Source organism: Carassius gibelio, chromosome B4 (genome assembly GCF_023724105.1).
Source record: "Carassius gibelio isolate Cgi1373 ecotype wild population from Czech Republic chromosome B4, carGib1.2-hapl.c, whole genome shotgun sequence".
In the NCBI taxonomy this organism is placed as follows: domain Eukaryota; kingdom Metazoa; phylum Chordata; class Actinopteri; order Cypriniformes; family Cyprinidae; genus Carassius; species Carassius gibelio.
Window position 1 is genome coordinate 26,728,907 of NC_068399.1, and position 13,949 is coordinate 26,742,855.

The 13,949-nt window shown below is 35.8% G+C and overlaps 2 protein-coding genes across 3 annotated transcripts; one reads left to right on the top strand and one right to left on the bottom strand.

The window, feature by feature from the left end:
- Nucleotides 1-1,460: 1,460 nt before the first annotated feature.
- Nucleotides 1,461-4,253, bottom strand: LOC127956910 (mediator of RNA polymerase II transcription subunit 21). Its single transcript, XM_052555195.1, has 4 exons — nucleotides 4,128-4,253; nucleotides 3,119-3,233; nucleotides 2,937-3,037; nucleotides 1,461-1,986 (listed from the first exon to the last, which is right to left on the bottom strand). The coding sequence occupies exons 1-4, from the start codon at nucleotides 4,167-4,169 to the stop codon at nucleotides 1,807-1,809; spliced, it is 438 nt and encodes a 145-aa protein (XP_052411155.1). The 5' UTR covers nucleotides 4,170-4,253; the 3' UTR covers nucleotides 1,461-1,806.
- An 82-nt stretch (nucleotides 4,254-4,335) lies between these two features.
- Nucleotides 4,336-13,618, top strand: LOC127956908 (transmembrane 7 superfamily member 3). 2 transcript variants are annotated; one of them, XM_052555192.1, is made up of 12 exons: nucleotides 4,336-4,484; nucleotides 5,875-6,029; nucleotides 7,323-7,473; nucleotides 7,600-7,720; nucleotides 8,485-8,656; nucleotides 8,828-9,005; nucleotides 9,160-9,246; nucleotides 10,362-10,442; nucleotides 11,608-11,760; nucleotides 11,937-12,034; nucleotides 12,116-12,278; nucleotides 12,447-13,618. In XM_052555192.1, the coding sequence occupies exons 1-12, from the start codon at nucleotides 4,412-4,414 to the stop codon at nucleotides 12,698-12,700; spliced, it is 1,686 nt and encodes a 561-aa protein (XP_052411152.1). In that variant the 5' UTR covers nucleotides 4,336-4,411; the 3' UTR covers nucleotides 12,701-13,618. The 2 variants fall into 2 exon arrangements, with proteins under 2 accessions (XP_052411152.1, XP_052411153.1); XM_052555193.1 differs by lacking the exon at nucleotides 9,160-9,246 and having other exon boundaries at nucleotides 4,339-4,484.
- The last annotated feature ends 331 nt before the right edge of the window (nucleotides 13,619-13,949 follow it).

Consider the following 13,949-nt stretch of genomic DNA (forward strand, 5'->3'; position numbering starts at 1 on the left):
TTGGTGTTTAATAAATGAGCGTGTGATCTCCTAACGACCCGGGGTCTAATATCCTCTCCTTACCCTTTCCATAAACTCTCCTTAAACTTTTAACATGGCAAGAAGAAAACCTTTGCTCTAGTGACTCGATTTATATGTTTTTCCCACAACATCTACCTTGCTTTTTCATGCCTTTCCAGTCCCGTATATATGGGTAAATAAGCATTGTTGTTTTATGCACTGTTCACATTATTTAAAATTTTTGCACTGTGCACATATTCAAAATTCATTGAATATTGGTTGAATATCTTCAGAACATTTAGGCTTTAAAGGGATAGTTCCCCCCCTTTTAATTCACTCACCTTCAGTGACTGGTTTGCACAAGACTTCAGAAGTGGAAAGTAGGACATTTTTGATTGCATGTGAAGGCAGCATAAATCACACCATTGTACAAACCTTGTCTACATGGAGAAATTAATAATCTATCAGTATTTTCCTACTTTTCATACAAAGGCTGTGTAAAGAAGCATTAGCAAAAAGTTCACTAAAGTCCTCAGGATCACGCATTAGTATACAGCGTGAAAAGGATAGAGTACAATTACTTTAAGCTATATCTGTTCAGTACTAAGGTCCTGTTTATAAGCAATCTGTAAAGGATCAAGTACTGAGTTTTCTTTTGTTTGTATGGACACCATATAGACTCAAAACATTTAATTGCACAAGATGTCAAGATTTCTGGCCTGTTCTTGTCACTGCTTTCAAATATTTTTTAGGACAGTTTTACAGGTCCTGTAATAAAAAAAAATTAAAAAAAGAAAATTTACTTCGAGACAGTACAGTACATACAGGAAATGAAATTAAGTCCAGCATAATAAATCTTTAGCATTATTTACACAAGAAACCCACTAAAATGTGATAAAATGTCAGGCATATTTAGAACAATATTTACTAGATAACATTAAAAACTATATCACAGTGCAGCCCCCAAATAATAATTAACTGTAATTTAAAATATTTACCAGTTGTTTGCCAGTAGCCTTTAAACCACAAGGTTTCACCCATTTGTCAATAACACGTTTTTAATAATAATAAAAAATTGTATAGTAATATTAAAAGTCTGTTTCTGCATTTTAAATTCACTTATATGAGGGGAAGAAAAAAAAGAGCAACCATTTAAAAGTATTTGTACAGTACATATTGACCTTTCTTACGAAATATTTAAGATAACATTTCCAGTTTTAGGGATTGCATATAATTCCTTATACATTTCCGACCAACCTAAGTGTTTGCTAAATTGCAGCATTTCATGTTTTCATTTTAGTTGGATAAATGAAGTGATGGGAACAAAATAAGAACAAAACCAGCATGTTTTTGATCTATTATATGTATAAATCTGTTAAAAGTGAAGAGCCTCTAGACCATGGCATTGCATGAGACAGATTACTACCTTCATAATTCAATTTGCGAGGAATAACGAGCACTTTTTTTTTTTTTAAACACAATGACAACATTTTATTCAAAATAAAATGAACACCGCATGATCCTGGCATGAAAAAAACATCATTAAATATACAAAGACCAACTTTCCAGGATGGGGACTGTCTGATGGATGCTGAACATTTACGGTTATCATGAGGTCAGAGGTCATATAAACAAGACATGTGATGGGAAACAGTGTGCACTTAGAGAATGAAATCAGAATCATTCTTCAGTCCAGAAACAAACTGTACATTTAACACAAGATCTCCTGTGACCCATGAAGGATGAGTATAAAATCCCTGCTGCGTACAGACGATATAGTCCATGTTTGTTTGGGGTCAGTTGCTGTCATGACTCTGGCGCTGTCGACTGACTCGGGGCTCCGCTGCGTGTGCGTAGTTGTGATTGAGCGATGTCTGCTAGAGCTGACTGGATCTTCTCCAGAAGCATGTCTCCTCTGTAAACTACTTCCTCCAGACGGGCCGCAGCTTCCTGGTTCTCTTCTTCCAACTGCCTCAGACTGGCAGCCTGTGAAACAAATTTAATAGCAGGATAGAAAACATATAAGATTAGGCTTTATTGTAGGGATGTAATGATCCACTCAACTCACAGAGCGATACTGGTTTCATGATACAATTTTCTCATGAGTTTTTTACCAAAATAAGATTTAAGACAAATTTATAAATGAAAATTGTCCTTTTATTATTTCTCAGACAGAGTTCTAAACCTTTCTTTGTGAAATTGAAATGTCAAACAACAAAACTAAATTAAAACCAAAAAAAAAAGAATCGCAAATGAATAAATGATACAACTGAAAAGAAATCTCTTCATATAAACAAAGGCTTTGCTTTTGCTCTTTCCATTTCAAATTAAAATTTAATCATGGTCCAAACAAAAGAATTTCAAAATTATAAAATCTTATTTAAATTAGAGCGTTTAAAAGTGTTTACAACATTTTAAATATTGAAAATTTTCTTACAAAAACGCATGGATTTGTTACAGGAGTGGGTTAGGTCATATACACCTTAGATAGTTTTGAGTGTGAATGGGTTAATTTACATTTTTGGGTAAACTAACCCTTTAACTGTAATTGGCTCTGTACTCACATAACATATAACACAGTTAGCACAAAGTCAGAAGTGCAATATATATAGCGATATATATGGGAGGTAAAAATCCCATTTGTATACCATGATAAGAAAAAACACACTGGCTGAAGTCAGTGCCGATACATTTTATGTTATTAAATCATTGAGTGGATTAGCTTGGATTTGCTTCATGATATTTTAGCACAGAATATTTAGGCAACTAGCTGAAATTAAATATAATTTTTATATAGTTAAATATTGATTTTCTTTCAGATCTTTTGAGTGCCACTTCACAAATACAGAAGTGCCACCCATATTTTAAAATACAGATGGCTTGGATAAATATACACACGTCAATGAGCCAGTCACACTGCCTGTGTATAAACGCACCTGCAGTGCGGCAGTAGATTCTTCACTAGGCAGAGAGTCAATCAGCACATCCACATCTTTTGCTGTTCTTGCTATGAGTGCTGCAAACAGCTGAGCGTATTCTAGAAGAACGCATTAAAACATGTCAGTCAAACAACAACACAGTGCTGCAGTAAACTGATGTTTGGTACAGATCTGTGCACCTTCTGTGGGGTTGGAGGGCTGGTCTTTGTTGATGGCAGTCTGGATGTTGCTGAAGGAGGCAGGTGGAGCGCACTGCTGCAGGACTCCAATCGCATTACAGAACTGATCAGCCAGCTAAAACACAAACACACACCATATTAGCAACATATCAAACACACAGTGCATGTATGCATGCAATATATATAACAGACAGTGGATGCATGCATGCAATATATCAAATACACAGTGCATGCATGCATAAATATATCATGCATACAATATATGAAAAACACATAGTGCATGCATGCATGCAACCTAATATAACAAAACAACTTTGCATTCGGTTTGCCGGACTTGTCTTTGCTATTTAAACATGACTTTAAAAAAGTATTAAAATTCAGTTCTAATATTATGAATAATGTGTCACAAACGCCTTTTAATATTTTTTAAATGTAAAAACAAGCGTACATAACATAACGCCTATAAAGCATTATTGTGGTACGTCACAACAAAAATTTAAATAACAACTGCATTATTTTACATATTTATTTCTAAAATATGTAAAAACAAGAGTACATAATTTAACTATTGTATGTCATAAATAAAAATCTGAATTATACATTTTTTATAAATATGTAAAAACAAGGGTACATTATGTAACACAATATTGTGGTATGTGTCACAAATAAATAAAAAATTTACAAATTTACATTTAATTTTTAAGTGTGTGCTGACCGCGATTTAAAATTCTTTCACTAACTTCCAACTTCCTACTTAACATAACATATATTTATTCAAATACAGTATTATTTTTTTCTTTACAAATAAATGCGCAAAAAGTATTTTTTTTTTTTTAAATTCAAAACTGCATGCTATGCTAACCGCTTTTTACGCTACAGTACATTTACGCAACTTCTTACACAAATAACGTGACTTCTTGTAACACATGACTAAATACATATGATTGTCATACGTCTGACCTGTTCTGCAGCTTATAAATCATAAAATTAACATTTTAATGAGTCTTACGGAGTTAACGGCATCCTGAAGCTGCGTTAGTCTGTCCGCCATGTTGGCTCCTCTTGGCCTTTTCCGTTTCCGCCGAGCGTGATCAAATCTTCCTCACGTGACGCCATACAGCCGCGGTTGCGTGCTACAGACAAAACGTGCGTGCCTGAAAACACATTTGTTGCTTTGCAGCGCACCCAAGAAGCGAGAGACACTTCCGGAGGCTAAACGAGAAGCTTCAGCATGAGTCTCAAATCTGATCCCTGCTGCTAGAGCGTGTTTATGGACTTGACTGATCCGGGAAAATGCCACTGAAGAGAGAATGTTTGGTTTTGCTCGTCTTGTCGTGGGTCAGTTCCCTGCGCGCTCAGGATGAGAGTGAGTAAACATAACATCTTCAACACTGATGCAAACGCAGGCATGTAACATGACATTTCGTTGGATTACGAGACAGATTTTTCCCGACACCTGAATAACGTTACTGAATTGATATTGATTCAATAATGGTGATCTATAAAAAATATGGTTTTATAACGAACCAGGGTGATTTCAGTTTCAGCTTCATATAATTTCAACGTAAACCTCCATTTAAATACACCCTATTATTTCTATGTGATACTGCAATATCTAATTCGATGGTCTGAGGTGTATTCATGCTTTCCCATGTCTCTTACATTAATTTAATGCCTGGAACTAGACTGAACTCGTGTAAGATAGCATCAGATGAGCAGATTTGCTCACTAAACTCTTGTTATGGTCTTAAGCATGCAAAAAAAAAAAAAAAATTCTATCACATCAGGCTTTCATGGCTCAATATAATAGATACTTAAAATTATATAAATAATCCGTTGTCACTCTAAAATTCCAATAATATCTCTTTGTAAGATGACATTTAGATGCTCAGTTTAAAATATATAATGCAATCCAGTACAATGCTGATTGCGTTGGATCTCTGCAGACCTAAAAACTTAACGAGGCCCGGGACATTTTTGCTAAACAGTTTTAAAAAAAAATGTAGAACGAGTTTTACAGGAAAAACAAGTAAATATTTAATGGCTTTCTAGCTTATTGCTAGAAATGTTGAAAGTGAAAGTGACATGATATACAGCCATACACTACGGTAACCTATACTCTGAATTCGTGCTCTGCATTAAACCCATCCGAAGTACACACACACACACACACACACACACACACACCCAGAGCAGTTGGAGGTTCTGTGCCTTGCTCAAGGGCACCTCAGTCGTGTTATTGAAGTTGGGAGAGAGCACTGTACATTTACTTCCCCCGTCTATAATGCTGGTACAAGACTCGAACCCACAGCTCTCTAACCATTAAGCCACGACTTCCCCATAAAATGGAAACACACAAATTCCTTCCTACATCCGTGTACCGCAAGCAAATGCATCATCTTCCAGGATTTGACACAGTATGATTTTTACAGTGCAGTTTTGATGTACAGCAGGTGTGAGTCATTGTGAAATCAGATGACTTAATAATCATGTAAGATTTCATGATCGGCAGGAAGTCAGAGCAACCGTGAGCCAACATCTTTCTACACCAAATCACAACTGTCAAAAGCCACTTCCTTTTTTTGAAGCGTTCACTGGGTTCTCTGGCCGCTTTCAGTTTAAAGCTTTTTTATATATATTTGTCAGAATTTATATACACATGGTTTATGGTTAATAAAAAATATGATTTAGCTTCTGGGGCCAAACATTGAATCAGATATTGATTCAACTGTGTTCTTGTATGTTATGTTTTGCAGACCGTGTGCTGTTTTCTCTGGGAATCTTCCAGAACGTGAGTGTCCCAGTGAACGGGACGGTTCAAGCTGTCGTTTCCCGGATTCCCGCTGACGTTTCCTTCTTAACAATGCAGTTTCATACACATCACCACAATGTTACACTCTCATATACACAGGTAAGAGATCACACACACACACACATCACTGTAATGCACTGTCATACAAAGAAAAACACACACACACACCCCCAGCTGACCCAGTTCGATGGGTTGATCGAGCAAGTCTAATTACAAGCTCTGATCTCCACACACACACAACCACACACCCACACACACACACACACATGCACGTAATTTGCAGGGGGGTTACGGGGGTCATGACCCCCCCAAAAATCAGATCCAACTAATATAACCCCCTCAATATCGTAACATCATTCAGATTAAAATAATATGAAATATTCAGAATGAATACTTTTGTTCGTTTTCTTTATTAATTTCATTTGCCAGCAAGAAAGATAGTATCATATTTTAAATAATCTGTAATGTAAATTAGCATGTTACCTTTTACACAAGAAAATTATTCATATCCCGCTAGTTTAACCCCCCCAATGGTAGACCCAAAGTTATGCCCTTGCGCACACACACACACACACACACACACACACTCCTCCATGCATTCTGTTCATAATGTCAGCATTCATGTAACTGCAATGCTCTGACACAAACCCCAGTTCAGACACAGAGCTGAAGTCAATATTTAATGCTTCACGAAACAAATGTTGTGTCTAGAGTGCAATTGTGCTGCCCACTTTTTCAGTGGCCTTGGTTCTAGAAGTATTTTTTTCTATTTATTTTTCACATGGAAAAAAAAAATGGAAACACTGTTAAATAAAACTAAAGCAGAAATTGTTAAAGATTTTGCTAAGATAAATAAATACTTATTTCAGTTGTTTGGTTTATCTACAAGTGCTAAAAACCAAACCTGAATTTGAAAATAAATTAAATCTAAGTTAAAAAAAAAAAGGAAAAGGAAAAGTGAAAGTGTTAAAATCAGGTTTTGATGTATTTTCTTTCTCATTTCCTCAAGGTGAGTGTATACTATATCAAGTCAAATTATTAATAAAAACTGCAGTAGTATATAAATAATACTAGTCTCTGATTGGTGGAGATTTCTCTGCAGATTCATGAATAATGTAATTCTGTTGAGATAATTTCTTCAGAACTTGCAGTACACCCGTCTTTAATTTATCTTTAAGTTATTTTTTAAATTCTATACTCCTGTGGAGAAAATGACTGTTGCGTAGTCTTGGTGTAAATCCAAGTAAAACCGAATGAATGTAGGACAGGGCTTGAATGGTTGCACTTTGCTTGTATTTGTTGCATAATATCCCCCACCTGACCTTTATCCCTCTCGAATGTGTGTATGTGTAGATGTCCATTCATAGGTTGTGTTTTTTGTGTATTGGTCAGATCCCACTTTATGGTTTTTCGGTCACGGCAGCAGATGTTGGTCTGTTATCCAACTTGACCCTGAATCAGACCACCGTCTCCTGGTTCCTGAAGACCCCCGACGGGAGCAGCGCAGCAGGAATCGGTGTGATTCTGCCATACACCAGCACCGGTTAGAGAATCAACTCTTTACTTGCATGCCAACATGAGCAACACACATACTCTCATTAACAGACTGTTAACTGCAATACAGTACATTCAGTGTGTGTGTGTGTGTGTGTGTAATGTGTGTGTGCAGATCCAGTTCCTGGAGCCTGTAATCAAGAGTTCCCGCTGGAGATTGATCCAAACATCTACCTGCAATACAACCTGTTTGAGACCATGATTACATTTGCACCTGCTAACATCGGATATAAAAGGCGAGAGGAATTTAATAAAATCATGGACTTTTAAAGGGTCATGAAATCCCAATATTTCAGCATTGGTTATTGAGTTAAATGCATCAAATATTCCTTAACATGCATGTTGAATTTTGCAGCTACAGAATGAACAAATGTGTTACACATTGGTTTTTAAGCTCATGGTAAATTACACAGATACACAAATATATTATTTATTCTGCATAATAAAACATACATATATTAAAAAATATAAGAAAAAAAAAAAAAAAAAAAATATATATATATATATATATATATATATATATACACACACACACATACATTAAAAAAACAAAACACAAATTTGTTACACATTGGTTTTTAATTTCATAGTAAATTACACAGATACACAAATATATTATTTAATGCACAAATAAATGCACAGCCGGCAGTATATATGAAAGCACTGTTACTTTTATGGAAGCTTTTGACACTATTATTTTGATCTCACTGTTTGAGTGTTTTCATAAATAATTAAAAATAGCACCATTCTTTAAATATTTATGAGGCACTGATGAGTCATTGATTAACCATAATGTGGGAAAACACATCCTAATGAAGACGATAAACCTAGAAATTGTGCTTAAAATTAACCTGTTTTCTCCTACAGTTAAAATTAATTGATGCTAATCTTGCTTTCTGTGATGCTAAACACAAATAATGCAGTTTAAAATAGTGTCTTCCGGGCTTGAAAGATCAAATGTTCATAGGTCGATCAGTCTAAATCAGATGATGTTTTTCAGAGAGGAGACTCCGCCGGCGTGTGACGTGGACGTGAGCTCCAGCACTCGTTGGCGATTGGTTTATGAGGTGTATCAGTACTTCCTGCCGGAGGGCGACCTGTCGGAGCAGAGTCTCATCAGCAGTTTGAAGAGAGTGGCCAATGTGCAGAACGTGCAGGACAACGGCAGAAAGGTGTGTGAAATCAGAGTATTATTTCTAATGCTAAAATGTAATTTTGGTTATTATCCATTAATGATTTACTGTTTTAGAACTAAGGCATAAGGAATAGTAAAGCATTTCATTATGTATTTATTTTATTTAGATGACCAATCTGAAGTTTATCATTTAATTTCACTCTTTCAGGTGGTGTCTTTAACCTCTCATGACCGGACGCAGTTCTCCTTCAGCTCTCTTCCCGGTCAGGGTGTGATTTTCTCTGTGATTGTGAGAGATCCAGTGTTGAACACGTCAGCGTCCTACATCCCCGTCCACACGTACGCCTGCAGCTTCAACTCCACGCTGGACGGATGCAGCGATTTAGGTGAGAAGATCTAAATGAATGCTTCATTATTTGATTCCTAATCTCCTTTCATATGTGAGGTCATTTAAATCCTACTAGAAAATATATTATGTCTTTAGTTTTTGGACAGGTTTGATGCAGGTTTTTAAATGTATTTTCTTTCTCATTTTCTCAGGGAGAGTTTCTACTAAAGTGTTTTTCACTGTGATTGGTTTGGCTGGGCTGTTTGTGTGTTTTGTGGGACACCGCTTCTTCAAATGTGGTGAGAGAGGTTTTTCTTAGAAACACACCACGTTACTGCTATTAATAACTGTCAATATACTAAATATGCACCGAGTGTTTTAGGTTTGGGAAAGTCTTTGCTAGAGCTTTAGAGAGTCAGAGGTGAACAGATGATATAGTTGCATCCGTGCTGTTTTTAAAGGGGTCATATCATTCATTTCTTTCCTGATATCCACTTGCAATGTTTAGTCAAGGCCTCTTGCACAACAAACAGTCTGACAGTGTTTTATGACCATTTCAAGCTTTTCTCCTTTTGAATGAAATGTGAAATGAAAGTGTTTTTAAGCCTTCTGTGTGAACGTGAAATTATTATTATGTGAAGCTAAAAAATACAGTGAAGTTTAAAACTTAGTCTCAGTAAATGGTCTTTTGTGCAGCTTCAAAATCATTTATTTAATTTAGATTTTTAATTATATTATATTTAAATTTGGAGCCTTAAACTCATTGAAGATCTGTATGCATGTTAACTACAAACAATGAATTTTACATTGTTTTGTTCCTTAAAATAAAATAAACATTAACTAAAATATATAAAAATATTTTTAAAAACTTATTTTATTCCTGCTAGTTGCCAAAGCAAGATTTTTTCATTTTAATTTAGTTTAACTCCATACACTAAAATAACTAAAACTAAAACTGAAATAAAAGAAAAACTTGACAAAACACAACAAAATTATTAAACTAAAATTAAAATAAATAAACTAAAAATATAAAACAAAACATTTAAAAATATTACATAAGTTTTATTTATTTAAAATATGTGTTTAAATGAAATGTTATAAAAATGTTAACAAATGTATAATATTATAAACGTATAAACTTATTTTATCTAAGTTTGTTTAGTTTTAATTTAACTTTAGCTTGAACGCTTAAAAACTATGCAGACATAAAAAAATCAAAAGCAAATAAAAATTACAAAAACGCAACAAAATTACATTTACAAATTATATAATCTAAAATCTATATAAAATGGAAAAATAAAAACTACATAAACTAATGAAAGTAATTCAGAATTAGGATTCAGACTGATGGAAAGTATTGCATGTAAACACACCTATTGTTGCTGTTAAAATGTCTATTTCTGTGTTTCCTCAGAGCTGTTCTGTATGGGCTTCGGCTTTACAGCGTTTGTTTTCTTTGTCGTGATCACTATAACCACACCGCTGGAATACAACAGTGAGTCCATTACAGTCACATTACAGAGTTACACATGCACTGAATCACTGTCAAAGTAGACGACTAGTGCTCACTGAAACCGATCTGAAGTTTATGATCACCTCTTAGAGCTCTAATGGATTTGAATCAGCTCTGTAATGCACCTCAGAGTTTCACGTTATTCTAGAAGATTTGTACTGTTTACACTGAGCTGATGTCTACATACCCATAAATAGTTCATGTCCCAAAAACTGGAATTGGACTAAAATTGGCTACACAAACTGGTTCTGCCAGCAGTGAATCTCAACAGCCATCACGAGTGCAGAAAGCAGCTCTCGTCTCAGAGGATTGAGGTTATTGTTGTGCTGTAACTCTCTGAGGATTAGAGTCATGTGCTGTGGATTTTAGCTGGAGGTGTCAAACCAGCCTGTCGCAATCAAATGCATCACATAGAGCTGTTTGTCAGCTGTTTGCGTGTTACAGGACAGGCATAGCTGAAACGAGGAAGTGCATTTTTGATTTTCTGAGATCGATAAGAACTGATGACTCATCCTACAGCTGATTAATCAGAACAATCATAGCTCAAGTTTGTTCTTAAGCACTTTTAGTCAAGAGATTACAGGCAAAACCATAGTTTTTTTCATGCAGTTTTGGGCTGTTTTGCATCCACAACTTGTCTTTTGTTAGACTAGTGGATAGAAAACATTTATAAGTTTATCTCATAGCCTTTTATCTATCTGAGGATTTAAAAATGCAATAACTATCTTGAAAAGCAGTTTCTCAGCAGCACTTACATCAAACTTTACAGTTTTTTTGTTGTTGTTTTCTTTTCTATAGTATCAACATTCTGACCGGTTATCTGTATTCTGAATGTTTGTTCATATATCATTTGCTTGACCTACATAACATTTTACTTCTTAAAATATGGTGAAAATTTCCTCTCTTTTTTTTTTCCTGATAGTTATATTTTCTGATTTATGGGGGGATACAAAATCACTCTTGTCATTTTTAACCTGGGTTTATCCAATGTTTGGTTCTGTAAAACATGCAAATGAGCGCATAATTAATGTCATTTGCATATTTAAATGTAACATTTGTAATACAAAATAATGTCTTAATGTATTCTAATTTGTCTACTGATATCTGATGTCTTTAAACAGTTTGTTGACTGACCTTCTCTCTGCAGTTCGATTGGCTCTGACAGCGCTGGTGGGCGTGGTCGGGGGCGTGGTCATGTTAATGAGCTGGTGGCGGTTCGGTTCGGTCGTGGCCTGTGTGTTGGTGGTGGGACTCATTCTTGGATTTCACATCTCATCCATCGTCTTCTTCACTCCGCTTGGTAAGAAATCATGTTTGAAAAACATGTATCATCGTTCACGCAGTCAGAAATATTGTTTCTGCATCTGTTGAGAATGATCTCTTTATAATCTCACTTCATAATCTTGCTGGATGTTGATTGTTGAGTTATTTAATAGTTATCATTTTATAGATTTGTTGTTTAATCTCTTTCTCCAGGTGATTTTCCTATTTTCCATGATGATGTGGTGTTCTGGGTGGTGTTCGCTTGCATTATGATGTTTGTTCCTTTGTTCTTCATCAGGTGGCCTAGAGAGGTGAGATGCAGAAAAATTAATTTGATATGAGCTCATATCCGACAACTAAATAAAATGCACACTTTTATGTGTATGTTTCAGGGCAATATAATTGCATGTGGATTGGTTGGAGCTTATACAGTGGTCCTGGCCGTCAATGCCTACACCTACACCAGTCTGTCCTACATCACGCTGGATGTCCTCAAACGCCTCCTCAACCACAACTTCAGCCGAGCGTTCATCTCCGTCCCGCTGCAGGACATCGGTAGGTGTGCAGGGAGTGAAGTTTTAGGCCATGTATGAGATCAGTTCAGACAAGGGTTGGAAATCAACAGGGGCTTTGGTTAAAATGGCTGTAAAATGAGCAAAAATGAGTGTTAATCACGATAAATCGATTAATGTATTGGTCATGTCTGATGTTTCACCTCTCCAGATTTCATCCTGATCACCGTGTGGGTTGTTCTGGGGATTTCGGGTATTGTCGTGCAGCTGTATCGGGAGAAATCACGGCCGTTTTTCCCACCGAGCCCGTATGTGTTGTGGAAGCAAGAACGAGAGCGCAGGAAGACTAACGTTCTGGATCCCAGCCACCACAAACCGTCTTTATCAGCCCAAATCCTCGGACGTATTCGCCAGCTCACACAGCGCACAGAACCGGCCGGCGAAACCACACCTCTACTGTTTTAACCTTTGACTTTTGACTTGAAGTCAGTTCACGGTTATCCCTTGCCCTCCAGAACACGGCTGCTCAAGCCTGTGTAGACCTATAGCAACATACATGAGGACTGAGCTCGATTTTTAGAGCCAAAGACTCGATGGAGGTTAAAAGAGCAGCTCGCAGACTGACCATGTGCACTTATGTGTAGATTCCCAGCAGTGCTTGATCCCATTGCTGTTTTCAGATTAATGTCAATCAACTGACCTCTACTATATACATCAGCTGCCACAGCATGATTTTAGATGCATTTTAGCAGCATAGAGGAAGTGGAGATTATTTTAACGCTTTTACTACGTCTAAGTGAATGAGCAATTTTTAAAGACATTAAAATGAATGTATAACACTGCGATTGCAGACCAAATGAACCAGTGTTCATTAGTAGCCACTGTAAGCCCTGTACTGCTGATGTTTGAATGTTTTCTGTGTCTAAGTGAGTGCGTATGGGTCTCAGTGCATCCTCACCGAGTTTTGGCATTCGATTTAGAAATAACGAGCTAATTTTGACTGTTTGACCCATGCTTCACTGCTCTTGTGTAACACGTGTAATGAGGATTTTGAAAGCAGCGTAAGAGGAATATTAAGAATCTGTGGAGATTAAAATGTTTTTCAGTCATTTTCTGTGATTTATAACTGGATATGTAGCTCTTAAATCTCCAGTAGTATTGCATTATTCATCAAAATACTTCTGGTTTCCTCTCAGGGTTTCTTCATGCGATCTTTGTGTCTGTCACAGAAGCAAACTTTTTCTAAAGCATTTACAACATTAATGTAAGTAATGTTAAAATTGTTTTTAAGCGGTAGCAGTATGCATTAATTCTGTTTTGTATGAAATTTAAATGATTGTCTAAATAGTTAAATGTTTAATAAAGTTGTCATTTGTGCCATAACACCTGAATGAGATCGTTTTCTATTCCAAGACCGAATGAGATCTGATGTTTTGCTTTCATTGAATGTGAGAAATGTGAACTTTTGATACGACAGACCATCATTAACGTTTTATTAGAGTATTATGTAATTGCAAGATATTTTGTGATGTAGTTGTGAGTGAAACAATGAGAAATGTCAGACAGGACTTTATTTTATGCATTTGGAAATAACTGGATTGTGAACCAATCAGATATATTAATTTAACCATTTATAAAAATATGGTAAAAAAATACAATTGTATACATTTGTTTTCATGTTATATAAATTTACTGGAAATTAAATATATTTTAA

Excerpts from the sequence above, each read along its gene's own strand:
- LOC127956910 (XM_052555195.1), bottom strand. The coding sequence starts at position 4,169 with ATGGCGGACAGACTAACGCAGCTTCAGGATGCCGTTAACTCC. Across the intron at positions 3,234-4,127 it reads TTCAGGATGCCGTTAACTCC|CTGGCTGATCAGTTCTGTAA; the intron begins GTAAGACTCATT and ends TTTGTGTTTTAG. Across the intron at positions 3,038-3,118 it reads GCCCTCCAACCCCACAGAAG|AATACGCTCAGCTGTTTGCA; the intron begins GTGCACAGATCT and ends GCGTTCTTCTAG.
- LOC127956908 (XM_052555192.1), top strand. The coding sequence starts at position 4,412 with ATGCCACTGAAGAGAGAATGTTTGGTTTTGCTCGTCTTGTCGTGGGTC. Across the intron at positions 6,030-7,322 it reads TTACACTCTCATATACACAG|ATCCCACTTTATGGTTTTTC; the intron begins GTAAGAGATCAC and ends TGTATTGGTCAG. Across the intron at positions 12,035-12,115 it reads TCATCAGGTGGCCTAGAGAG|GGCAATATAATTGCATGTGG; the intron begins GTGAGATGCAGA and ends TGTATGTTTCAG.